Here is a 26,998-nt window from a genome sequence, read left to right on the forward strand (position 1 = left end):
CCCCCGCCTGCCCCCGCCTGCCCCCGCCTGCCCCCACCTGCCGGCCCTACCCCTTTGTCAAAGAAATAATATTCCCAAAGGACAGAGGCCGTCTCAGAAGACAGGTTAGTCTTTGTGGAAGGGACTCCATCTCATCTTAGAGGCACTTTGCTCTTTTCCCATGTGGCTCAGGACTCCTGAAAACCCTGGTCTGAACCCTGCATCTCGGAGCCCAGCCAGTGGGGCCCAGCAAAGAGAGAAGGGTAGGGGGATGGAAAGATCCTGAACGCGCTCCCTCTCTCACACCCACCCCAGACACCCAGCCCGGGGGCAGCCCCACCCCCCCTGCCGGGACCTCGTCTGTCTGTCTGTCTGTCTGTCCAGGGCTGGCCATATCCCTGTGCCTGGTGCACTTCAATGCTGAATCAATTTGCACTCAGTCATCGACCTGGTGCCCCTCTGCCTCCCTGGGTGGCCTCATTCAGCCTCGGGGCCAAAGCCACTGGCTCCATGCTGGACACCTCCACACCTGAACCCCATACTCGCATCTCCAACTGGGGCTCCACCTGCAAACACAACCACACCGACTCTTGAGTCACATGGCAACTTGGATGAATCTCCAGGGAATGATGCTGAGTGAGAAAAGCCAATCCTGAAAGGTTACCCAGTGTAGGATTCCATTTATAGAACATTTTTGAAATAGCAAAATTTGAGAAACGGAGGGCAGATTAGTGGCTGCCGGGGATGGAGCAGGGGTGAAGGTGGTCATGAAAGGATAGCCAGAGATCCCTGTAATGTTGGAGATGTTTAGCTCTTACAGAACCCATACAACCGTAGAGAACCAACTGTTTCAATGTTAATTATCTGGCCAGGATACTGTACTACAGTTTTGCAAAATGTTACCACTGGGGGAAAATGGGCCAACTGTACAAGGGATTTCTCTGTATTATTTCTTAACTGTGTGTGAATCTACAATTTTCTCCATAAGGAATTTCAATTAAACACCGTGCTCCCCACCCCCCCACACACAGAATGGACCCTGTGTCCACAGCCCCACACTGCTCCACCCTGGTCCAGGCCATCAGCAACTCTCCCTGGACCATCCCAGCGGCTCAGAACTCCTAGCTTCCACTTGGACCTACAGGCCAGACGCAGGCCATCTTGAATCCTGTAGAGCTGAGTCCCAGCTCTGGGCCCAGGTCTGCTTCCCTCCGCTCCCTCCACCTTCCCCTCCCGCTCCCGAGGGCTGCCTGCTCAGGTCTCACTGCTCCCGCAGCTGCCCAAGACACCTGCACACCCCCTTCCCCACCTCTCTCAGTGCATCCCCTTCGCAGGGAGGCCTTCCCTGACCACCTCCTGCCCTCACCCAACTCCCTGCATGCTTCTTCTTTGCTTTTCTCTGTCCCCTGGGGCACCAGATTGTCAGCTGCTGGAGGGCAGGAATAGTTTCTGTCCTCCTTGGGTTCTGAGGATCTGAAAGACCAAACAGCTCATACAGGTGGGTGGCTAAGTATGTGCTGAATGAACGAATAAAGAAACGAATGTATGAATGAACAGAAGAACAAAGGGGAGGTCCGTGGAAATTTGGCATCAAAGGAGTTAAGTCTGGCCCAGGGGCTGGGGAAGGAGGGGGTGAAGGGCTGGGGTCTGGAACAGCCCAGGAGGACTTACAGGGGAATGGGGGGGGGGGGGGGGGAGGAAGAGGCCACTGTGTCCCTCAGCACGGGGGGGGGGGTGGGCGGGGCCAGCTCCAGGAGCAAAAGCCCAGGGCACAGAGAATACCCTGCAGGCCAGCCACGTGCCCACACCCCCAACACACACCCCAACAGTCTTTCAAGAAAACCAGACACAGGGTTTGGGTGGAGGCTGAGCTCACTTTCTGGGGCCTCCTGAGGATCTAGGGGCCAAGTCTAAGGGGCTTCCTATCTAATGTGCCTATTTCCTCCAAAGAGGCGCACTGCTCGGGGAATGAGGATGGGCGTGAAGGCGGGAGTCGTGGGGGGCCAGGGGTCACAGAGGGCCTTGGATTTGCTCTGACATGCTCTCCAAAGCCCCACATGGAGCCGCCAGTGCTGAGAGCTGGTCCCTTCATCCAGCCCAGGAAACGGTCCCACTCCCACATCCCTCGGACGGCAGTGGCCCCCCTGCCTAGCTGTGCGATCTTGGCCAAGTTACTTACCCTCTCTGTGCTTCTGTTTCCTCACCTGGTAACAGGGCTAATAGCAGTTTCTACTTCGCAGGGTGTTATGCCCATAGAACTGCAAAGTGCTTAGGAAGCACTAAGTGCCCGATGTTGCCGACTATTTCATTACTATTATGGCCCCCTGAATTCATATTCTTTTTAAATACCATCAGTAGCTCAGAAAGAGCCCAAGCGTACAATTTTATGACATTGCATTTTTAGTGTTAAATGCATTCAGTTTCAAAACATGAACATTTAAACTAAACCACAGTTGTGGGAGCCCGTGCTGGTACTGCTTTCATTTTTAATAACAAGGGGCCTCAAAACTTGTAAGTGTGGGGACATCCCCCAGCCACTAAAAGGCACGGCTCATCTAACAATCAAGGCAGCCAGCTTGCAGTAGATACTCAATAAACACCTGCTGATCAGTGACGAGTTACAGGAGGCCGCACTAGGCACAAACACACTGGCAGCCAGCCCCAGGCGCAGCCCCTGGCCTGTGGATTCCCATTTCTCTCAAACCAATGACTGATGCCATCTGAGCCACTCCTGCCCACCCTTCCCCTGCCTCCCACCACACTCCTCGGGGTATCGCCCGAGGCCTCTGGAGCCAGGTCCAAGCCAGCTAAGAGCTGCCAGTCACAGGAGGGGAAGAGGGGGTGCCGGGGCCACAGTGCTGAGACCCCCAACCCAGGCCCCAGTGGGCACCTCCCCACCAGTGCTCAGCAACATCCAGGCCTGGAAACAGCCCCTGCCTGCTCCGGCTCCTCACTACATTTAAAAGGCAGCATTACCCCCTTCTGACTGAGGTTCCCAGGTTAATTATTAGGACTCTCCAAGTAACGGGAAATTTGGCCTCGACTTTAGGTCTGGCAACAAGACCAGGTGTGATGGTATCAGCCAGAACAGGCACCTGGACGAATTTACTGCTTAATGAGACGTGGTTTATTTTCCCAGAAGAAAGCTGACCATGAACAGAGCCAAGTTCAAGAGCTTCCCAGGCTCCTCAGGCATCACAGGGATCACACTTCCTCCAGAAGCCCCAACCCCAGCTTCAGGCATCACGCAAGTACCTGCGCTGATGAAGGGCTCACCTGCACGCGTCACATCCCTCGGAACCAGGACGGCCGATGGCAGCTGGCCACCCTCCGTGATGCCAAGCCAGTCCTCCCTCTCCCTTGGCAGCCACTGCCCTGACCTCTCTCTCCTTCTCTGGCATGCGTCGGAGGCATGCAACCCTCTTCAGATTTAGCTGCTAATAGCACCTGTCCGGGAGCTTTACTTCCTGGGGAGACCTGAGCCTAGGCGGGAACCTGGTTTCATCATTCCGTCACCCTTTGGTGCTCAGTTCACAGCTGGTATTACTAGTGGCTCCCACGTCCCCAAGGATACCAGAGCTCTGAGAGGGGCGGTGGGTGTGCACGGCGCAGCCCAGCCAGTGCACGTAGGACCAGATTCAGACCTGGGGGCCCCTCCACTCCACCCCTCTATCTGAGGAGGGAGGGGTCCTGGTGAGACCCCTGAGGGGAGGGAGAGGGAGGGGGGCCGGGGGGCACGGTGAGGCTTTGTGTGGTGCGTGTGACACAAGGAGACACAAGGAGACAGAAGCCCAGAGACACATGGAGAGAGGCATTAGACGGGCAGATGAACGCTTCAGAGATGGGGATCCAGATGGACACGAAGCCTGACAGGGGCTGACCTCCCCACGTGGTGGCCAGCTTGGCCCCCAATGTGTTGACAGCGGTGGGGACTCAGAGGCGGACCCCAGATGCCCCTGGTGCCTGTCCCCCAATGACCCAGCCTCACCTGGGACAAGTCCTCGGCCAGGCAGTGAGCCGCAGTCCTGGCATGAGCAGGGGGGAGTCCGGCCCAGGGGCGACAGTGGCTCGGGGAAGAGGGGGCTGCCCCATTCAACTCCCACTGGTGGGATGGGCGGCAGCTCTGCACCAGCTCTTGGGGGTGCAGGTGGAACCCCCAGTCGCTCAAAAGGAAGTTTTTACAAAACGGATCCTAGCAGCCTACACTCAGAGCAGGTGCGGGGTGCCGGCCCCGTGCTGAGTGCTGCACACACGAATCCCGGTCCCCAGAGGCAGTGTGCAACCCTGCAGATGCTCTGGAGCCAGGCGGCTGGGGGCATCTGGGCTGCTTCTCTTCCCTCCTCTGGCTGATTGCAGGCAAGCAGCTCTACCTCTCCCTGCCTCGGTTGACCTTCTACAAAATGGGCCAGTGATGGCTGCCCATCTCACTACAGCAAGCAGGAACTGAGGCCCGAGTTCAGTCCGGGGCACCCAGCACAGCGCCTGCCATGCAGGACGTCCTCACCTGGCTCCCCCACCTAGTGATTTATGAGCCTCAGCACCCAAACAGTGCTCACGTCTGAGCATGTGCCCGACAGGAGTTTGCCAAGTAAACAGGGAATCCTGCATGCTGAAACCCTCAACCCGATTCCATGCGGTTTGAGCACTGCTCTCCCATTTCATAGAGGGGAAAGGTGAGACCCTGTTCCAAGGCCACAGGGCTGGTGAGCAACTCTGCCAAGGCACAAACCCAGGGCTGTTGGGCTCTAGAACCCGTGCTTTCATGTTTTTAAACTCCTATTTTGGGGGGCGCCAGGGTGGCTCAGTTGGTTAAGCGCCTGCCTTCAGCTCTGGTCATGATCCCAGGGTCCTGGGAATTAGGCTCCCTGCTCAGCGGGGAGTCGGCTTCTCCCTCTGCCTCTGCCCCTCCCCCCAGCTCATGCTCTTGTGCCCTCTCTTGCTCTATCTCAAATAAATAAATAATCTTTAAAAAAATAAACTCCTTATTTTGGAAATTTTCCATATTTACCGGAAACACAAGAAAGCAAAGAGGGGACGATGATGAGCCCCACATACCACCGTCCGGTTCTGAGAACCGTCATTCATCTGGGTCAGCGATTCCTAACCCAGGGAAATTTTGCCTCCAGGGACTTTTGCAATTTCTGGACTTTTATGATGGTCATAAATGGAGGCATCTGTTGGGCAGAGAGACCAGGAACGCTGCTAACATCATACGATGTGCAGGACAGCCCCGCAGCAGAGAACGATCTGGCCCCAAGTGTCAGTAGTGCCGAGGTTGTGGAACCCTGGGCTGAACCATGCTTTCAGCTACCCCTGCTCCCAGTACCACAGGAGTTTGGTATACACTTGTGGGGGGGAGCAGTGCATTATAACATGGGAACAGGGAGAGCAGAATCTATGAAGGGTGACCTTGAGGGGGACACTCCCACTCCCTCAGTAAACAGGCATTGACCCCACACCTGGCCAGGCTCCGTAGGAGGCCTGGGAGCCAACAGGTCTCCTGCGATTTCTTTGAGCCTCAGATTTCTTTTCAAAATCAATCGATTTCACATCAAAACCTGCATTCCCAACCTCTCTTTTTTTAAAAGAAGGCCAACGTCAGGCCACTCAGAGCCTTAGTTCCGGGCTGGTGCTGAGGGCACCTGCCTCTCCAGTCCGCAGTCCCTGCCCGGCCCCTGGGCCGCATTTAGGGCCACCTGACCCCAGTGTTTTGACCCCTGGAGCATAAAGAACATGGCGCTCTAGAACCAAAGGAACCAGTCCCTGGTGAAGTCCAAATGTTCTAACTCTCCTGAGCCTCAGTTTCCTCATCTGTACTGCGGAAAGGGTAACAGCACTTGTGAAACAGGTGCGCATGAGGACGAACCCAGGTACAGGGCTGGCTCCCGCTGGTCCAAAGAGGAGCCCGGAGCGCTCCGGCTGCTTACCATTAAGTCAAAGATAAGACGGTCCCCACCCTTGAGAAACTCAGTCTGGGGGAACAACAGGTGAAGATCCAGATGACAACCTGAGGTGCCAGGACACCAGGGGATGGACAGGAAATGGGGAGCCCAGAGGAATACTGCCCCAGGGGGACACGGGCAGCTTCCCAGAGGTGGTAACCTTCCACTTGGCCTTGAGCAATGAATCAACATCACCAGGCAGGGTGCAGGGAGGGTATCCTAGGCAGGGAGGGGACCAGCATGTGCAAAGGGCACGGTGTCCACCAGCCCCAGGGATGCTGCGGGCACAGCAACGCCAATGGTGGACGCCAAAGCTGATGGTTGCGGCGCTGGAGAGGATGCACCGCGCCCCACCCCCCAGCGAGAAGCTGGAATGCTCCCACATGGGCTTCAACGAGCAGCCCCCGTGAAATAGAAACCCATCCTTGTCGAAAGGAACTTTCTTCTCAGTCACCCTCAAAATCTCAACAAGAATGCAATGCTTTAAAAAAAAAAAAAAAAAAAGAATCTGGTTCGCAAACCAGCCTGCCAGGAGCCCCGGTCCCTCCCTAGCACACATGCCACCAAGTATCTGGAGTCAAATAGATCCATGACCGTGTGAGTATGTAGCTCACCGAGTGTGGGTTTGGTGGGGGGGGAGTGGCTAGTGAGTAGGGGGGCTGGGGACCAAGCGCCACTCAGCCCTCCATTGTTGCGTTAATATTTGCCATCTGCTCATGTTGCATTTCCACCGCAAGGGATGATGGGACAGAGGAGAAGAGGCCAGTTCAGGGCCGGGGAGAAGGAGCCTTGGAGTCTCCTCTGCCTTCTTTGTGCTGGTGCCTGGCTCGGCCTCCACCGCTAGATAAAGCCCCAGCCAAGCCATGCCTCCTTCCGGGAGTCACCCCTCCAGGGGGATTGGGCAGACGGAGGGGGAGGCGTCCCCAGCCAGCCAGAGCCTCCCTCCCTCCCTCCCTCCCTCCCTTCCTCCCTCCCTTCTTTCCTCTGCTGGGCTGGGTGGGGAGGGAGCTGGGGGTGCACAGAGCAAGGGAGCTGGAGGGGAGGAGACACTGAGCCTGGCACTGCTGACTCCTAGAGGCTAGCCTGGGCAGGGCTGCTCCGCCCACAGCCTCCATTACCTCCAGGAAAACCCAAGAGGCGGCCCCAGGATGCAGGGGAGAGGGGCAGGCCAGGACACTCATCCCAGCTCTGCACGGCCTGGAGACCGCCTCCTGAGAAATCGGGGGAGGCCATCAAGGGCCATGGAAGCCTGAAGAGCATCCACTGATTAATATTTACTGAACACCTACTACGTGCTCCACCTGGGTGGGAACCTCAAAGGCCCAGAGGCAGGTACCCAGCATGGGCGACTTGGGCCAGATGGTGGCGCGACAGGGATGCTGCTCAGGAGCCCAGACCTCTGCTTTTTTAAGAGAAGACGAGTACAGATGCTTATGTGAAATATGGTTTTTAAATGCTGGCAACTCATTCAGATTAAACACACACACACACACACACACCCCCAAGCTGGGCAAAGAACATACGATGGTAGGGCAGATTTGACCTAAGGATCTCCCGTGTACGACTGCGGCCAATGAGGCTGTGGTCCCGGGCCTTAGAAAGAGCGCAGAGGGAGGGGACAGACACACCGAACAAGGTCAAAGCTGGGTCAGACCCTGGCTTTGCCACCTACGCCCGGTGACCCTGGGCAAGTATATAGACCCCTCTGAACCTCAGGTTCCTCCCCAGTGAACAGGGATAACAACAGCTCCCTCTGGGGTTGTTATGGGAAGCGGAGACAGGGCACAGAAAGCCCTTCGTATAGGTGCTCGATAGAACTGCAATCGTTGGAGCCATAGTAGATGCTCACAAAAACTACAGGCCGGTGGTCACGCTGCTACTGAGGGGCTGAAGGGCCCCCACTGCGGCCGGCCCAGAGGGAGAAAGAAGATGCCTCTTCACTCTTCCCTGCCTCCAAAAACCTCGGAGGAGGTACGGGCCATCAGCCTAAAATCCAGAGCTGGGGAGTATGCGAGACACAAGCCACAGGGGCCACAGATTTTTCCCACAGCGCTTACCATTTAGAAACATTCACTGCTGACTTTTGGACACCAGAAGGTTTGTAGAAGACTCTCGAGGTCCAGCTCTGTCTCCAAAATAGGAAAATCGGGTCATACTTGGCCACCACCTCATTTCCAGTGAGGATGCCGGTGAGCCGCCGGACAATCTGTTCCCCCCCCATCTTTTTTTTTTTTTTTAAGATTTTTATTTATTTGTCAGAGAGAGAGAGAGAGAGAGCACAAGCAGGGGGAGCAGCAGAGGGAGAGGGAGAAGCAGGCTCCTCACTGAGCAGGGAGCCCGATGTGGGACTCGATCCCAGGACCCTGGGATCATGACCTGAGCCGAAGGCAGACACTTAACGACTGAGCCACCCAGGCGCCCCTATCTGCCCCCTTTTGATGAGGTGTGGGCTCCGAGTCGCCACAGGTCCCGCTAGTCCCCACGGTGTCTCGGCGGCAGACGCGCTCCTGCACGCTGCCAGGCTGCCCACGGGCCTTTGCCGGCCAAGGAGGAGGCCGGGGGGCCGGGCCGGGCTGCAGTCCACCCGGGCAGCCTGGCTCTGTGTGGGTGTCACCACTTGGCCCCGAGTGGTTTTGCCGTTAGCCAAAGAGATTTCCTTGGAAAGCATCACACTCTTATCCACCAGAAAATTAATCAAAATGACACCTCCTGAACAAGAAGTTTTGGCTCGAGGGAAAACAAACCAAACAAATTAGAGAAGCTGCTCTGGCCTCCGGGCATGGGTGCAGGCAGGAAGGCCTGGTCAGCAGGACATGGGGGGGGGCCGGGGGGGGTTGGCCACGGGGCTGTGACGGGGCCTGCGCCAAGGGGACATCTGACATGGTCTACCATGCCCTTCCGAGGCCCAAGGCCCCGTGGCTCCCGCTCACACTTCCAGTTCCACACACGCCTAGAAAGATCTCCAGGTGTGAGGGGTCCTCTGTGTTGACCCGGGCCGACAGCCACCTGCTCAGGTGGGGTCCCTGGAACCCCACAAGGCCCAGGGAGGTGAGGATTCCAGTGAGCTCAGGGCACACCGCATGGGACATTTGTAGGCTGAGGACTCTCACTCCTACCAACTGCAGCCGGGAGCTTGGAGGGTACCACTCACCCCACTCGGTTCTCACACGACACTGCTCAGGTCTCAACACGGCGCAGCCGACCCTGGATGCCAGCCAAAGCTCAGGGAAGAGAAGGAGCCTGGCGGTTCTCCAAGCGGAACGGACTTACCACGTCACTCCCCCGCTATGAACCCTTCCATGGCTCCCCATTGCCCTCAAAATTGTGTTAAACACCTGTGTGTGGCCCGAGACCCTGCCTAACCTGGCCGTGACCCCATGTCCTCCAACTCTCCCCTTTGTTCACTGGGCCAAGCCACACTGCACATCCTGCCATTGCTCCGCCGCGCGTGCCGTCCCCCATCCCCCCTCAGGGCCTCTGTGCACCCTTTCTCCTAACTTCACACTGACTTCCTCATCATCCAGGCCCCAGCGAACCGGGCCCTTCCTCAGAGGCCATCTTTGGCTCCCTCAGAGCAAGCCAGGGTCCCCTTCTGAAATGACTATGTACTGAATTTTCTTAGGATTTGGTCACTGCCTGTATTCTTCCACTAGACACAAGCTTTCTGGGGGAAGAGATCGCAGCTCTCTCCCAAGGCAACGGAGGGCAGAGTTGAGAAAGCAGGTTCATATCCTGATGCCCAGCTGTGTAACCCTGGGTAAGTTACTTCACCTCTCTGTGCCTTAGTTTGCTCGCCTGTGCAAAGGGGATATAAGCGGCAGCCCTCCCCCCACCGTCTGGGGCGCTGACCAGCTGCGAACGGTGGGTGCCGCCGCAGGGCTGGCCCTGTGTCACCATCGCCACGATACCTGCGGACCACTGAACGAATGGACAGTCTGTCCTGGGTCCCTCCGTTCATTTCCAGGCAAAGCTGGCTTTTCGGATCGGCCGAAGCTCATCATCAGAACCGTCCTTCGGAGAGTTCTGGAGTCTTTCTCTCCCCACCACTACTCCTCGTCACTTTGCATCAAACCCCAAACCCGTTTCCCGTCAAGCTGAGCTTCCCTGGTCATGCTGCTGCCCGTGAACCAAGAGCTGAGCGGCCTGAGGCCCACAGAGGCTAAGGGACCTGCCCACGGACACACAGCTAAAACATGCCGGAGATGGGGCCCAGCTACAGTGAGAGAGAAGTCTAATGCTTAAAGCCTCAAGTTAAAAATCTTGCAACACCGTAAAAAACAATATAAAAGTATAACGGGAAACTTTTACATGGTACAGCATGAAGGTAGAGACCACTGTCCCATAAATACACATGCATCAGCATTAAACTCATGGCACGGACCACGTACATTCTTGTACCTGGGCACAGAGGGCTGGGGGTACCAGGCCAGCCCTCATCTCAGCCTGTGGACCGACTGCCTGCCTGCTTCTCTGGCAGCTCAGATCAGAGGAAAAGGCCTGGGTTTCAGGGGAGCTCGTGAGGAGGTCGTATATCCTCGGGCTGGCACCCCCAGGCCCTGTCAGGTCAGCTCAGGCCACAACCGGCACCGCCACATGGGCAGGCGCCGGTCCAGGCCCCTGGTGCTGGGCGCAGGGGTGGACGGACTACTTCTTGGCCCTGTTCCTGGGGTGCGGGGAGACCCCGGCCCAGCTGCCCTGCACCCTCCCTGGACCTCCCACTACCTCTGCAAAGTGAGGGAGGAGGGAGGAGGAGGAGGGCAGGAAGGAGGGAAGAGGGGCTGGCCAAGTTAATAAAAACAAGGACCAGTTTTCTCTCCGTGCCCCACCCCCCGCCCTCCCCAGGAACTCTCCTGCTTCAGCTCATGGGCTAGCAGGAGGGGGGAAAAACATACCCCAAAAGGCCCCTGCCCAGCTCCAGGGGTGAAAGCTGAGGGCCCTCCCTCCTGGGCCCCACAAGAGGGTCCCCAGCCCTCCCCTGACTGTGGAAGGGTCATGGGGGCACAGTGATGGGTGGTGGGCTTTCGGGGGAGTGCTACAGCTCACCCTACAGGGACAAGATCCCTTGCCAGCATTCCCACGGGGCCAAGAGAGCCCCGAAACCCCTGCCCCACCCTTCACTCCATGGGGACCTCGGGGACCCTCGGAGGGAGTCTGAAGAGGGTGGGTAAGGGCAGGAGATGGAATCTGGGGCTGGGGGTGGGGGCTTCGCACTGTTGGAGGGGAGGAAGGCCTATTGTGGACTCACTGAGAGGAACTGGCTGGAGCCAGTGTGGAATCCTGGCTTTGGGGGAATCTACCCCTGCACTCTAGGAGAACCCCCATCTCCCAGAAAGTGGTCCCAGGGGCAGAACTGGGCACAGCGAGGGTGCAGGGCCAAGTGGTGCAGGTTACCGGCCCTGAACCCAGGCCTCACTCACAGATCTGAATCCCGGCTTCACGATTTTTTGGGTAAGCAAGCAATTCGACTCTGTGGTGCCTCAGTTTCCTCCTCTGTAAAATCAGGACAATGACTGGACCTACCTCACAGGGTGGGGATGTCTGGTGCCTGCAGAGTCAGGGCCCCACCACAAGCTGTGACGATCATTATTCTAGAAGGGCTCCTCCAGCTCACACCCTCAGTGCAGGTACAGCCCTGGACATCTTTGGGTCTGCACACACACGCGCGTGCACACACTGACGGGCACCACCTGCCCCAGACAAAGCCCTCCTGGGGCCAAGTTTAACATGCTGGGTCGCTGAGTGACTCACCACCCCTGGCTGGAATGCACTTCCTGGAACAAGTCACCACAGGTGGGCCTAGGGGGGGCCCTACCTCCTGCAGTCTGGTAGAAATGAGAGAGTGCAGGTCCCAGCATGCCCAGCCACACCCATGTGGGATCCCGCTCCAGGAGTGGGCAGGGGAACCCCAGTTTCAGAGGCCTGCAGGCCTGAGTTGCAAACCCAGCACTGAGCTCAGATACATCTGTCTCTCAGCTTTAGTAGTCTCTGCCTCTAAATGGGGACACTAGTGCCAACCACATGGGGGCAACTGCAGATCGCAGAAAAAGATTGGAAAGTGCAAAGACCAAGGGCCCAACAGGCCCCCGTGTTAGGAGACTTGCTGGAGGCCATGGGCAGCCAAGGTCCTCTGATTTTCCTCTCGATGTGCTTCTAAACCATCAGCACTGTGTGACTGGTGGTGGGGGGAGGGGGGAGGGTTTCCTGTTTACCAAGGAACGGTCACCATAGCTCAAGGGAGAGGAGGACAGAGAAGCAGCTCCTGACTTCATCATTGTTGGAAGGCAGAGAGATTGCATTTGTCCGGAGATGGGGCAATCCCCGAGGGCTTCTCAGAGGAGGCGGCATTAACTTCGGTTCTGAAGGATCAATAGGAGTTTCGAGACCATGAGATGTGTGAGGCCACTGTCTAGCTGTTACTGGCCTTGGGCAAGGGACTCACCAGGTGGCAGGTAAGTGAGTAGCACATGCCTCGGGCAGGTGTAAGACAAGACGGAGCAACGGGGTCCTGGCAGGGACTGGACAGGGAAGCCCAGTCAGGCATCCCAAGTCACACCGTTGAAATAACATTGCCTGACCAAATAGAACGAGTACACCAGCTAAATGCTGTCCGTGGGCTGCAAGACCACAACCACCGAAACCTTCCAAACTTCCATTGCGTCTCCTACCAAATAGGAATCATGCTGATGCCCAGCACACATGACTGCTGGGAAAGGTAAATGAGTCCACACACACCAAGTGCCTGGTGCAGCGCCTGGAACACAGTCAACCAAGTGGAGATGCGCGGGCAGGCAGAGGGTTGGAGGAGCAGAGGGGGGACCCCCAGGCAGACCCCAGGAACAATGAGAGACCCTGCTGAGGGGCAGGACAGGGCAGCTGGCTAAGCTGTGAAGGGTCCAACCCTGCCTTATCACACCAGGCTGTGTGGCCTCCCACAAGTCCCTTTACCTCCCAGAGCCTCAGTCTCCCCATCTGTAAAGTGGGGGCGGTGATAAAGATCCTTCCTCCAGAGATTGGTGTGAGAACAAGGTACCACAGAAACCAGCAGACGGAGCGCTTGGAAACAGACCTGACAGGAACCACTGTTAAATGACCGAACGCAGCCTTGGGCGGGGCCTCTCAGCCTCGGAACTACTCGTGTGCAGAGCTAAAGAATCCTCTGTCGTGGGGGGCTGTCCTGTACATTGCAGAGTGTGTAACAGCACCCCTGCTTTCTTTTTTTAAAAAGACTTATTTATTTATTTATTTATTTGAGAGAGAATGAGAGTGTGCATATAGGGAGAAGCAGACTCCCTGCTGAGCAGGGAGCCAGACGCAGGACTGGATCCCGGGACCCTGAGATCATGGCCTGAGCTGAAGGCAGACGCTTAACTGACTTGAGCCACCGAGGGGCCCCATCACCCCTGGTTTCTACCCACTAGATGCCAACAGCCCCCCTCACATCCAGCGCACAACCAAAATATCTCGACATTGCCCAGGGTCCCCTGCACTAGGGGACCAGCAGATAACAAGCTGCAAAGACAGATGTGCCTTAAACACTGAAGGTCTCCACTGCAGAATCAGTCTGGCCTCAGTCTTCCCATCAGCAAAACGGATACAATGATGGTTTCTCTGGGGTTGTAGGGAGGATCCCAGGGAAGCAGCGATGTGGAGGGAAGAGGCCTTTGCAAGTTAAAAAGGGCCACGTGCAGGCTGGCCCTGCACCATCCCCAGCCCCTCCGGTCGGCTGGAGGCTGACGTGTGCCTTCAGAAGGAGGACCCACCCTGAGTTCTGAATGTCGCCCTGAGCACGTCCTTAGGTGGTACAGGGACAGGACAGGAGGGCAGCGGCTGTCCCTGCTCACTGCGGTAACCCCGGAAGGACCATAGTGCTCAGCATGCCGCAGGCACTCAATAAATGGTGGATGAATAAGCAGGCGGTCACAGCACCGAAGCTCAAAGCTCAGGGCAAGAAGAGGCGCCCAAGGGAGGGACGGAGACACTCCAGCCCCCCTGGGCCAGCAGTCCCTCAGCCAGCCAGCCAGACGCCATTTCCTGTCTGTGGAAGTGAGACATGCCCTTTGAACTCTCACTTCCTGAGCCCCTCTCCCCACTCTGGGGTCTGGGGAGGAGGCAGGCGGTGGGGAGATACTCACATTCCTGAAGGAGGGAAGCCCCGCGGAGCCCAGCCACCTCCGCAGAGCCTGCGGGAAGGCCCCGTGGTCCCGCTCGGCCTGAAGCACGTGGGCCTCCAGGAAGGAGACGTGGTGCCCAACCATCTTGACGAAGGCCTGGCGGAGAGAAGGGAGAGCCGGGGATGCCACATCCGCCCTGGACTGGAGCACAGTCCTGGCTGCGCTGCTCCAGCCTGCGGAGAGGGGTTGGCCACCGTGTGTGCTCCCAGGGAGGTCACACGGGGCCTGCTCAGCAGGGACATCCTCAGACACCCTGACCGTAACAGTAATGGCTCCCCAGGGGGCCTGGCCAGATGTCTACCGTGTCCTCTCACCTTCTCCCCACGGGGACCCTAGTTTTAGCCTCTGTTTTACAGAGTAGGGACACTGAGGCTCAGAGGGGTCGAGTCGCCTGACCAAAGTCATTCAGCCAGCAAGTGGCCGTGAGAGGGGTCAGGTGCATATCCATCAGACTGCAGAGCCTTCTTTATTAAAAATGAGCTCTTTAGAAATTGCCAAAATGCTCACTTTCATGGTTGATGGGGATAGCGGAGAGTCTCAAACTCAGAGGCTGCTAAGGGGCAGGCAGGTGACCAGCAGGTGAAGGAGGGCTGAGTGGAGGCCGGGATGGCCCAGAAAGCTGGGTCCAAGCCTACGGGGGCCACTCCGCTCCAGGCCTCTGATACAAAATTCCCAGGTGCAAAAAAGAGAGAGAGAGAGAGAGAGAGAGAGAGAGAGAGAGAGAGAGAGAGAAGAGGGAGAGAACACTCGGGGGTCTCAGACTCTGTGGATTAGAATCCAGGTTCCGCCACTTACTAGTTGTGTGCTTTCTGGCAACTTACTTAATTTCCACAAGCCTCAATTTTCTTACCCATTAGATGATAATAATGATGATACTACTATACTGAATACAAATAATACCAACCTCGCTAAGCAGTTAAGTGCTTAGCACATATCGACCTCGATAAATGTCAGGTATCATTTTGAAAAAAAAAAAAAAAAAACAAACCAACCTGTAGATGTTATGAAAAGTCTCCGGTTTTTATCAATGTTAGCAATAAATTCACAATTAAAAAAAAAATAACACTGTGTAGGCCCAGAAAAATTCAGCCCACCCATCTGCCTCCTTTTTGTGGTATCTCTTCATGCCTTCTCCTACAGTGAGCACACGTGAGTGCCTGTGTTCATGCGTGTACGTGTTCATGCGTGTGTTCATGTGTGTGTCTGCGTGCGCATGTATTTAAGTGTGTGCGCATGGTCACGCGTGTGAACGTGTTTGTATGTTGCATGCGTACATGGCTAAGGCCACTGAAGGTGGCGACGCCAGAGCCATGTCACAAAAGCCTCACCTCTGTGGACCTGCCTTGTTCCCACAGTGGACTGGAAGAGAGCTTCTCTCACCAGGAAGAGGAAGGAGGACATCTCAGGGCTGCGCCCTACGAGGGAGCCTCCCTTCACTAGAAGGAAGCTCATGGCCACCCCCACCCGCGCCGAGGCCCTACAAGGAGCCCACCATCCCCAGCCCTGCCCGCTCATCCTCCCACACCGGCCTCCCTTGGGTTCCCTGAAAACGCAGGCCCCACTCACCACAGGGCCCTTCCCCCTGCTCTCTCCAGGCCGGGTCCTGCTCTCTGTCCTTGACGGGGTGCACGCTGCCCATCTCTCAGGCCCTCCACAGACAGGCCTTCCCTCACTGCCTCGTCGACCACAGCCCCCGGCACTGTGGCGACCCCTGGTTTCCCTGTCTTCTTTAGCCCTCCTCAGCCTCCGAACCTCCTGTCTGCTTATTCACAATCCGTCTGCCTCCAGAATGTAGGTCCTAAAAGCTGAGGTGCGGAGTCCGTGGTGGTCACGAAGCCAACAGCAGAGCCCGGCCGGCCCGCAGGGGCTCCGCTGGATGGAGGGCGCGGACGTGAGCACGCGAACGAGTGCAGCCCGAGCAAAAAGATGCGGTTGCACCGCTGCCGCCCCAGGATTCTGGCAGGGGCAGAGCTGAAAGGTCCAATGAGCCACACGAGATTTGGGGGGACGGGAGACAAGAGGCCACGGGGCCAGGGAGCTGCCCCCCAGCAGAGGCACATCTGCTTGTGAAATGCAGCAGAGGGTCCCACGGTCCCCGCCCTCCCCGCGCTAGCACCAGTCTGCTGGGGGGACAGCGGGAGGGCCACCTCCTCTGTCGCGCTGGTGGCCGCGCCTTGGGAGTAGGGGGGACTCCTACCTACCTCGTCTTTTCTACGATGAAACTGTGCGACTTTTATTACCCAGGAGGGAGGGAAGGAAGACAGGGAGGAGAGAGGAGAGCCCCCTTGTTCCCAAACATACTGGTAAGTACTGACGGGAGTGAACACTTCTGGCAAAAGGCCCCCCGCTTCAGACCAGGGCGCTGTCCAGGCAGGAGAGCCAACACTGGGCACTGAGGAGCGGTCAGGAGCAGACGTCCGCCACCCCAGCTCTACCATCACCCAGCTGTGTGGCCGTGGGCAAGTCACCTCACCTCTCTGTGCCTCCCTGCTTCCTCTGCCAAAGGGGACCCAAAGCGGGACCTTCCTCCCGGGGCTGTGGCGGGTGGAGCGCCTTCTTATCAGGAAAGCACTTCGAGTCCCTGGCTCATAGCAGCTGCCCTGTATGGATTCGTTTTTAATACTAAAACTGAGAAAGGCCCAAGTGCCTGCCCGAGTGGTCACCCTGTGGTCCCCAAGCCCCTCCTGGCAGGTGGCACTGACCTGAGGGTGGTCCTGAGCTCCCTGGAAGGGCCCGGGGTCCACAGCCAGCTGGGCAGAGCGGCGAGCAGCCATCCCGGCCAGACTCACCTTCTCGGCCTGTGGCAGCAACGACCAGAAGAGTAGTGGTCCTCACCGAGCACCTAAATGTGCCCCCACAGAGGTCCATGTCCTCACTCCCAGAACCTATGAACGTATCACCTTCTAGGGCCAGAGGGACTTTGCGGATGGGATTAAAGATCCTGAAATGGGGAGGTGATGCTGGATTATCCAGGTGGGCCCCATGTCATCACAGGGTCCTTGTCAGAGGGAAGCAGGAGGGGCAGAGTAAAAGAGAGTCCGGAAGAAGCTACGCGTGGGGTGGAAGCCATGAGCCGAGGAATGCAGGCAGCCTCTGGAAAGTGGACAAGGCCCGGACCCAGAGGCTCCCCAGAGCCTCCCGAAGGAACCAGCCCTGCTGACAGCTCAGTGTTAGCCTGTAAGACACATCTTGGACTTCCAACCTCAGGAGGGTTGTAAGATACAGATCCGTGTTGTGTTAAGCCCCTAAGTCTGTGCCTATTTGTTACGGTTATAGGAATGCTTTGTGGCCGGGTCTCTCCGGCTGGAACACGGCCTCGGACAGCCCCGGTCTCTCTCACTGCGAGAGCCCCGCAGCGGCACACAGTAGGCCCTCAGCATTAGCAGACTGACTGCCACGGGAAGGGCTGGGCCAACCCAACGAGGCGAGAACCGGGGCTTCAAATCCTCACATTTTCTTTCCTCTGTCAAACGTGTGGAATAAAATTCAAATGAATCAGCTATTCCAAGGGCAAAGTTTTAATTATATTCCTGCCTCATTCTCTCCTGACAAGAATGTTAACTCTCTGCCTACTCCAGTGTGGACTGCCACGCTCCTTTCCTCCACGGCTCGGAGGGGCTCACATCCCCTCTGTCCAGGCAACCGCGATTAAATGGCAAGCTCCTCCCAGCCTCCCGGGCTCTTCACTGTGTAAGGAGCCAGGACCCCAGGCTGAGGGCCCCAGAAACGATGAAGAGCTTGGGCTCCAGCGGATGCCAGCCGAAGTCCCAGCTTCGAGGCATGAGTGGTGGGACCCCGGGAAAGTGGCTTCCCTCCTTGAGTTTATGCTCCTCCTGTGGGAGATGGGACAGTGAGGTGCCGACTCCTCTTCAACAAGGAGAAAAATGAGATACCCTGGGCTTAGCCTGGGGCCCCCACAAGTAAGATGTGGGTGAAGTGAGTCAACAATGAGGCAACAGGGCATGGTGGGGACTGTGGTAAGCTGCAGGACATGGGCCCCATCTGTGGGGCAGCTGCCATTGGCTCTACAAAAACACAGCCCAGGGCTTGGAAATGTTCTACTTCTCAATTTGGGTCATCCTCATATGGGAGTTGATGTGTGTAAAAATTCACTGAGCCATACACTTACGATGTGTATACTTCATGTATTTATACCTCGAGAAATAAACCTTGGGATTAAAGTATTTAAAGTATTTAAAGAAATGTGGGCTAAGTGCTGTTAAAGCTTCTGAATTTCCAAAAGCAGCTTAAAAGTCAGATTCTTATAAAAAAAAAAGTACCCTAATTCTTAAGTGGGGTACTTTATATAAATTCGTGTTTGTCATATTTTTAAAAATACCACGTAAGGGGCGCCTGGGTGGCTCGGTCGGTTAAGCGGCTGCCTTCGGCTCAGGTCATATACCAGGGTCCTGGGATTGAGCCCCCGCATCGGGCTCCCTGCTCAGTGGGGAGCCTGCTTCTCCCTCTCCCTCTGCCTGCCTCTCTGCCTACTTGTGCTATCTCTCTGCCAAATAAATAAATAGAATCTTAAAAAAAAAATAAAATAAAATACCATGTAAGCACAGCCCCTCTTTGGCCACCAACCCCCTGCACTGGGTCTAACGCCTGATGTGCTTGAGACCAGACTGGCATTTCAGAAGAGAGGATGAAAGACCCAGAACAAGCCCACGGATCTCGCAAAGAAAGCTCACGATCCCGGACACACCTCTAGCTGGTCCACTTTGGCATAGATGCCACGCATTTCTGTCACTTTGGCCTGAAGGAGCGGGATGCTTTCCTCCAAGATCTGTGAAGTGTCGCTCCTGATCTGCAAGAAACAAAACAGCTCATCAGGCTCTCTGCCCTGGTACCCCAGGCTTCGGCTGGCCTCTCGGGTCGCCCAGGGTCTGCAGAGACCTCGCGGAGAGCCAAGAGGCCGAGCGGCACCCTGCACAGGGATAGCCCACCGCCTCTCGGGCCCCAGACCTACTCAGGTGTTACTTACTGAACCGCCGATTGTTTCCCCCACAAACACCTGACAACACCAGTCCCAAACGAAAGAGCCCCATTTTCCAAACCACTCAACTGGAGCAAATGGAAAGAAATCAAAACCTCCTCTCTAAACCCAAGCTGAGGTAAGTTTTCACTGCCCTGAAATTAACGATACTAATAAGTCGTTAATAATTACTAACATTCACTAATAATGTGAATGAAAACCACAGCTTTCCTGTATCCGAGTGCGCCCTTCTCTGTCGACGCTGGGCTAAGCATCCCCCCCACACAGCATCTCTTTTAAGTTTCCACTGCTTCTGCTTGGAAGGGCTCCAAAAGTGGCTATGACCTTTATGAAGCCACATCCTTCCCCTGGGCACTGAAATCGGACGTCTATGCCTCGATTTTCTTTAAGAGCCAAAGGACCAAGCCTAAGCCCTCGGTGTGTGGGAGACAGAGATTCCATCTCCACGTTAGCATCTCCTTACGGGGCAGAGAGGCGGCGAATGTTGCTCTCAGATGCTAGGGAGCATCGGGACCCCCCGAGGGAGACCTTTCCAATGCTGATTCCCAGGCCCCTCTATGTCTGGGGTCGGCTGGGAATCTGTGTTTTCAGCTAAGCTCCAAAGCCATGCTGGAGTGGGGGTGTGGGGACAGTCACAGAACACGGGTGGGAACACCAGGAGCTGGGCGCAGGACTCAGCCTGGTGTCTGAGTTCGGGTCTACCCACTGTGAGCTGTGTGACCTTGGGCAAGTCACCGCACTCCTCTGAGCCTGCCTTTGCTTCTTGCTTCCTTGGCATGCAGGTGAGGAATGTCTGGCAGAAGTGTTTGGCACAGCTCCTGACATGGTCCCCAGTGACCACTGCCTCCTGGTGGTGGTCCACTCTCCCTGGGCACCTGGCTCCAAGTCACTGTCCTGGGTACACTCTTGTCTCACGCCCTGGCCCCACAAGGGCACAGACAGGTCCTGAGAGGGTGGCATCTGCCATCATGCTGCCTGGCCTCCGTCTCTGCCCTTGACCTCCCCGCGCCTCGGTTTCCTCGTCTATAAGATGGGGACCATACAGTACTTCTCTTGAAAGAATGCTTTGGAGGGAGTAAGGGAGTGTTTGTTGGTTGTTTGTTTTTAAACATTTTTTTTCCCTTAGGTAATCTCTATGCCTGGTATTCACACCTGCTGTATTCACACCCGCTGTATTCATGCCTGCTGTGGGATCCCCTCCCCTGGACTTGAACCGGCCCTGGCGATTCGCTTCTAACAGAGACAACTCAGCCAAAAGGAGAGCAGTCAGTCTGGAGACAGGGTTCCAGAGGACTGTCCCCCCAGCTTGCTGGCCTTCTCTCTCTCTCTCTCTCTCTCTCTCTCCACCCCCACTCATGCACGCTCCCTCTCCCCCCCCACCCCATCTTCTTTCTCACTGGGCCTCTCCATCACCAGCCCATTGCCATGGCAGAGAGGCCCGCTAGGGACAGAGGAACTGAGGCACACAACGGCTGGCTTCGCTGGATGCGGTCCTGCCCCAGCTGAAGCAACACCTTGCCGGGAGGACCATAGGGACCACCCAGCGCAGCCGCATGGACGCCTGACCCACAGGCGCCGCCAAGTAGTGAGGACCGAAAGTTTTGGGACAGTGTGTTAACCAACAATAGATAACTAACGCAGTGACAACTCAGCACAAAATTTTAATTTCAAAAATGCCTGCAAAACTATCTGTTTTTCCTCCTTTTTCTGCCTAATACATGAGGCTTCTGGTGGTTCTCCTGGAATTCTGCTCCCATTGTCCTTCAGGATGTGCCCTGGGTCTCAGAAGCGACCCCATTCCCTGAGTGTCCAAAACCAAACTCTTTCCTCCTGGTCCCCCTCCCTGGTCACGGTGCTGCCATCTCCCTGGGCACCTGGCTCCAAGTCACTGTCCTGGGTACACTCTTGTCTCACGCCCTGGCCCCACAAGGGCACAGACAGGTCGTGAGAGGGTGGCATCTGGCATCGTGCTGCCTGGCCTCCGTCTCTGCCCTGACCTCCCCGCGCCTCGGTTTCCTCGTCTATAAGATGGGGACCATACAGTACTTCTCTTGAAAGAATGCTTTGGGGGTTAAACAAGACCACCTCTCACTGGATGGGGCCCGCACGTGCACCTCGTGTGGTTCGCAAAGTGTCTGAGTTTTTTAATGTGACTTAATTTCCAACTTTAAGATTCAAGCAAGGTTCTTAGGAGAATGGCTGATTCTAGAGGTGGGGCAGGGAAAACAAGCCCCTGGAGAATCTTCTAGGTCCAGAACGTAAGGGAGTGTTTGTTGGTTGTTTGTTTTTAAACATTTTTTTTCCCTTAGGTAATCTCTATGCCCAGCGTGGGGCTCGAACTCACGACCCTGAGACTGAGAGTCGCCTGCTCCAGCGATGGGGCCAGCCAAGCGCTCTGTAAGGGAGTGTTTACACAGAGGCCAGCCGGAAAGAGCCAAATGGCCGTAGCAGGAATAATCTGGACAACAGAATGCGTAAGGCGATATGGGATCGTAACTCGAAGGACAAGAGCAATCCATGAAAGTCCCTCGGGAAGAGATGACAGGACACAGGCTACAGGAAGGGGACCATGGGAGCCAAGTGCCCCTGACATGATGCCACCTCTGTGGATTCTCTCCAGAAACCGCCACCCCCCGTCCCATCACCAGAAAACCATCAGACAAACCCAAGCGGAGGGACCCCCTACAAAATACCTGACCAGAGCTCCGCAAAACTGCCAAGGTCACGAAAAGCAGGAAAGACGAAAACGTCACAGAGGAGAAGACCAAGTGGACGGGACAACCGAATGCACCGTGGGACCTTGGCCCAGAAAGAGGACATTAGTAGGGAGCCCGCAAAAGGAGAATCAAGTGTGGAGCTTAGTGAGCAACACACCGGGCTGGCTTCTCAGTTCTGGCGAAGGTACTGTGGCCACGGCAGACGCTCGCCCCGGGGGGACGCCGGCTGAGGGGCGTGGGGGAACCCTCTGTACCGTCCTTGCCCTCTTCCTGTAAATCTAAAACTATTGCAAAACAACACGTATAAACATGGCTTTAAAATACTCAAGTGATTAAGTAGGGCTTTACAAGGTGTCTTAAAAGTCAGCCCCTCGGGCAACACTGGGCCTAAGCCTCCCTGGCGCGGTAGGCTGGGCTGAGCTGAGCAGGGGCTGCAGCCTCCAGGTGGGGCATGAGCCCCCTGGTGACACAGTCACCACCCTTCCCTAATGCCTCACCCCCCCCCCCCCCCCCCCCCCCCCCTCAGGTCCACCCCCCCCCTGGCCCCGGTAGGCCCCCGCTTTTTTGCGGCGCCCCCCCCCCTCAGGAAAAAGCCCTCGATATTTTCCCTTTCTTCCCCCAAGGCCAAACCTCTAGAGACATACCCATCCCCTCCCCCCAACAAGGCTAAACTGGAGAAATCACCAAGGTTCCGTGACTCAACGAAGAGCAGATAACTCACAGCAGGGTCGGAACACAGTGGATCAAACGCAAATCTTTTCTCTCTGCTAATTTCTAAAAAAAAAAAAAAACGAATAGGTTAACATAACAATAAAAAATTATTAAAAATAAATAAGTAAATAAATAAAATCTTTAAACAAACAAAAACAAACAAAAAACTAATGATGTAAAAAAAGTAAAAAAAGTAAAAAAATAAAAAAACAAATAGGGTCAGAACAAAGAAAATCAGGAGGCCCTGGTCCTAGTGACCCACACACCGGAGAGAAGGGAAGGCCGCAGAGACGAGAGTCACGGAGCACGCCCTTCCCTTCCTCTAGCTCCGAAGGACGCCAAGGAAGAGAGCATCTGGGGCCGGGCAAGAAGGCCCCTCTCTGAAGACTCCTCTCCACTTACTGGAGCTGCGGGCCATGGGGAGCTAGCTATAGTTGCCCGGATGGCAGGCTGCACGTGCGTGGGGGGCGGGGGTAGAGAGTAATCCTGGGGGTCTGAGAAGGCCCCCAAACCTTTTGGTGGTTCCCCATGAACTGGGAACTGGAAGGCAGAAAATAAGGGTGGGAGGGGCACAAGGCCAGCACCCCACGAACCTTCGCCCCGCGCTGAGAACGGGCCCTGTGAATCAGAAACCATTTTATCTTCAACCTCTCATGGCTGAGGACAATGCTCAAGGACAGGAAAACGAAATGGAGCCGGCCCAAGGTCACAAGGCTACCAAGTGGCAGATGGAAGGTTCCTATCCAGGTTGGTCTGAGGTCACCGGTGACACCAGAGGTCTGCACGTGTGTTCTGCCAGGCCTTGCAGAGTCAGCCTGCGTCACGTCTGAATAAAAACCAAAGCGCACCCACACCAGGTGCCACGATCTGAAACGAAGGATATTTCCCTGAGAAGCCCAGATTTCTAGCTTCTTGTGAAAAAGCAGAGGACCTGGCCGCCCTGAGTCCGTGTCCCCTGTGACAGCAATCGGCTGGAGCTGGGTACCGCTGCCCCCGTTGGTTAACCATAGTCCCTACTACTCCCTAGAGTCTCCCCAGCATGGCATCCGTGGCAGCCCTGGGCACTTCTCTTCTTACAGGGAAGTCAAAGGAAAGCAACACATTTCTTTCCTCACACCCACTTCACACCATCACGTCACACGCATCTGGGCAAAGAGAGGTCAGTGAAGAATCAGTGCTGGCTGAGCCTCTGCCAGGACGAATGCCCAGCCAGCTTTATTGGCCTGAGGACCTGGCAGACCCTTCCCCAGCCTGGTCACCCACCTCCCCGGAGCTGGCCTCCAGAGCCCAGAAGTCTGGGTAGCGGATGTGGGGGTTATCACTGAGCAAAGACGGCTGTCCCGGATGATTCAGGGCCTCCAGGAAGGAGAGCCAAATGCACTTGACCCAAGAACACACACCAATGCCAAATGCAAGTGCTGGACCAAGGCCAACAAAGAATTTTCTCCATCCATGTGAGCGAAGTAAGAGTCTGCTCCCTGCCAGGGGTGGGGTTCTGAGGGCTCGGACAAGGTGCCCAAACTCCAGAGGGCACTGAGCTGGAGGCCGTACAAATCCTTACTGGTGTCACGACCTTCTGGTGCTTTCATAATGACGAGCCACCATGCATGGGTCACCTCCTACAGAGCCGGCACCCTGCTAAGCAATGATTTTTATTTGAATGTAGGAAATGACAGACGGTGAAGGGCTCGGGCCTTAAGTGGGCAGCTGGATGAATGTGTACGTGTGTCCACATCTGCGTCAACACCACCCCAGCCACCGCGTAGAACATCCCATCAGCCCAGAAGGCTCCGGTCACAACCGCCCTCCCAGAGCGAACCACGATCCGGCTTCCACCACTGTGCAATCTGTGTCTGACGGCACTCATGATGTTCGGGGCACTTTATTCTTTTGCATTCCGGTTGCTTCTGGTTTGGGGCATCGTGAATGAAGCTGCTCCGGAACATCTGTGTACGGGTCTTTGTGGACTCTCATTTTCATCTCTCTTGGGTAACTACCTCGCTTTGCAATTGCTGGGGTGTAGGGTCAGTGCATGTGTGACTCTGTAAGAACCTGCCACACTGTTTCCAAAGGCAGCTGTGCCATTTGGCATTTCCGCCAGCACGTGAACAAGTGTTTCTGTTGCTCCACGCTTGCCCACACTTGCTACTGTCGGTCTTTTTCATCGGGCTCAGTCTAGAGGACGTAACGAGTACTTCCCCGCCTCATCAAGTCTGCACCCTAACTCTTAGGAGAAGGACACCGTTTGCAGTAGATTAAAGAGGGCCACAAATTCTTTCCATTCCTTCCATGGACACATGGGGTCTGTGTCCTCTCCCCTTGGATCTGGGTGTGCAGACTGTGGTGACCGGTAACATATGACAGAAGCGACACTGTCAGTTTCCATACCCAACCCTCCAGAGACCTGGCGGCTTCTACTTCCCCTCTGTTGGAATGCTTGCTTCGGGAGGCCAGACGCCACGCTACAGAAGCCAAGCCAGCCCCGAGGAGAGGCCGCATGGGGGAGAAGTTACACTAACCAGTCCCCGGTCGCCCAGCGCTCCCAGCCCAGACGTCAGACAAGGGGGAGAAGGAGCCACCCTGGACATCCCTGCCCCAGCGGGTGGCATGCGGCTCAGATGAACCGTCCCCTCTGGGCCCTGCCCTGGCCCACATAACACACACCTCTACGTTCTGGGGTAGTTTGATGCAGCCATAGACAATCAGGACCATTAGGTCCATTTTACAGAAGAGAAAAGAAAGGTACAGAGAGAGGACGTGCTGTGCTCAAGGCCCCCCAGCAGGAAGAGTCAGAGCTCACAGTGGCAGCTACCAGCATTATATCTAAGGTCTAAACAGGAGGCAGGCGCAGGGTTGTGAATTCCAGTCACATAGAGCGATCAAGGACAGGCTGGCCGTGGAGTTAATGCATCAGAGAGGAAGCCGGACTCTCGTTTCTCACAGCCTGATTTGATCGGAAATGGAGCGGCTTCTCTCTGGACTGTGTACCAGGGAGCCTGGCCTCTCTCAGACCTCTAACTTGATCAAGTGTTTCCAAAGGCCAATGCAGGGACCCAGGGGACAATGTCCATGGTGTGACATCACCTGCTCCCCAGAGGTCCCCATTCATCCGTAGCTTGGATCTAGCGAGAAAAGGAGGTTCCAAGCCAAGGCTGAGAGCTGGACGCCTCTCTCTGTGCCACGTGCACAGACACACCAGGTAAACTGAGCCTCAGCTGTTGGGGCAGGAGGACTTCCAGAATCTAAACGGTGTCAGCACTGAGCACTGTTGCAGGGGCCACAAAAGCATCGTACCAGACACATTCTCATTTACATACACACTCATGAAATGGTCTTCTCCCCCATGGGAAACCCACTCTGTTCCCTTTCTTGAAACACAGGACCCTCTTGGTCTCAGTTCATTTGCCTGCTTTCAGTAGGGCCCAAAGTACAGAGAAACACACTCTGCCATAAAACACACGCGCACGTGACGGATGTACCTGGCAGGTGGCCCTGGAGTCGGGGAGCCCCCACAGGAGCAGTGGACGGCGACCGCTGGAGAGCTCACGCGCTGTCCACAGTGGGGTGACCACGACACCACTCTGGCCGATGCTGGCCAGGTGGGCCCATGCACCCCAGGGGAGCCAGATCTTTGCTCTTCCAAAAGAAGCCAGAAATCCTGATTTTTTTGCATGACATTCTATAAATGTCAGCAGCAAATTCCTTTTTCTTTTCCTTCCAAAAACATCCAACATATCTGCAGGCGGGACTGGGTCCATGGGTCATGTGCGTGATCTCAGTCTTAAAATCTTTGTATAAATGCATCGCCAGGCTTCTGGTTCGGGGAGGGCCTTGTCAGCGCTGCCTGACCCCTTGGACTCCAGGTGACACACACACAGGCTCCCCACCCCGGGAAGCCTTGGCAATTTCTAAGGCAGGGTGGCCGGGCACCTCTCCCCGATCTAGGCTGACTCCTGCCCCAAGCTCTCCCCTCAGGCAGATAATGGGTCTCCTTTCAAGGAGGAGGATGGCTGAACTTGAGAACAGAGTGTCCCTGGGTCACCAGTCCACCCATCTTCCAAATCCGCCCCCTGCCTGTGGGCCCCCAGGGTCCACACTGTGCCCAGCACACCATACCCATGGGTTGGTGCCTCTGTCTGGACGCTTACCCTCCCCAGCGGCTGAATTATTTCTGTTCCTTCTTCAAGCCCCAAATTAATCACCACCTGTTCTGCAAAGCCTTCCCAATTTCCCAGGCAGAATTTAACGCCTCTGCTCTTCATTTTTTTTTTTTTTTTTTTTTAAGCAAATGAAGACTTAGGATCATGGGCCCAGTTCCTTCCAGACCCTCTCTCCCTCTTCAAAACCTCTGCAGTCTCCCTTTGCACGTTGAATACACCTTCAGGCTGGTGCTTCAACACTGGATGACAGCCCTGGTCACACACATTGGGCTCCCGCAGCAGGGGGAACGGAGACAAAGCTGACTCTCTTTGCACCCTCAGG

General features: G+C 56.0%; 2 protein-coding genes across 8 annotated transcripts in view; both read right to left on the minus strand.

Annotated features, from left to right (window-relative positions):
* Window positions 1-26,998, minus strand: part of BCAS4 (breast carcinoma amplified sequence 4) — a 60,867-nt gene that overhangs the window by 17,113 nt on the left and 16,756 nt on the right. For 2 of the 7 annotated variants that reach the window (XM_073883955.1, XM_073883958.1), the window contains exons 3-5: window positions 22,527-22,579; window positions 18,798-18,894; window positions 14,054-14,188 (exon numbers count right to left, since the gene is read on the minus strand). In XM_073883955.1, the coding sequence (XP_073740056.1) occupies window positions 14,054-14,188; window positions 18,798-18,894; window positions 22,527-22,579 (285 nt within the window). Of the gene's footprint in view, window positions 1-7,792; window positions 8,047-14,053; window positions 14,189-18,797; window positions 18,900-22,526; window positions 22,580-26,998 lie in introns of those variants that run through there. The other 5 variants (XM_073883956.1, XM_073883959.1, XM_025853359.2 and 2 more) reach the window with 5 other exon arrangements.
* Window positions 14,197-18,362, minus strand: LOC112809939 (uncharacterized). The gene is made up of 2 exons (XM_025853356.2): window positions 16,795-18,362; window positions 14,197-16,692 (listed from the first exon to the last, which is right to left on the minus strand). The coding sequence occupies exons 1-2, from the start codon at window positions 16,864-16,866 to the stop codon at window positions 15,856-15,858; spliced, it is 909 nt and encodes a 302-aa protein (XP_025709141.1). The 5' UTR covers window positions 16,867-18,362; the 3' UTR covers window positions 14,197-15,855.

The sequence above is a fragment of the Callorhinus ursinus genome, unplaced genomic scaffold (assembly GCF_003265705.2).
Source record: "Callorhinus ursinus isolate GAN/ISIS: 27379988/994484 unplaced genomic scaffold, GSC_fseal_2.0 scaffold53, whole genome shotgun sequence".
Classification (NCBI taxonomy): Eukaryota; Metazoa; Chordata; class Mammalia; order Carnivora; family Otariidae; genus Callorhinus; species Callorhinus ursinus.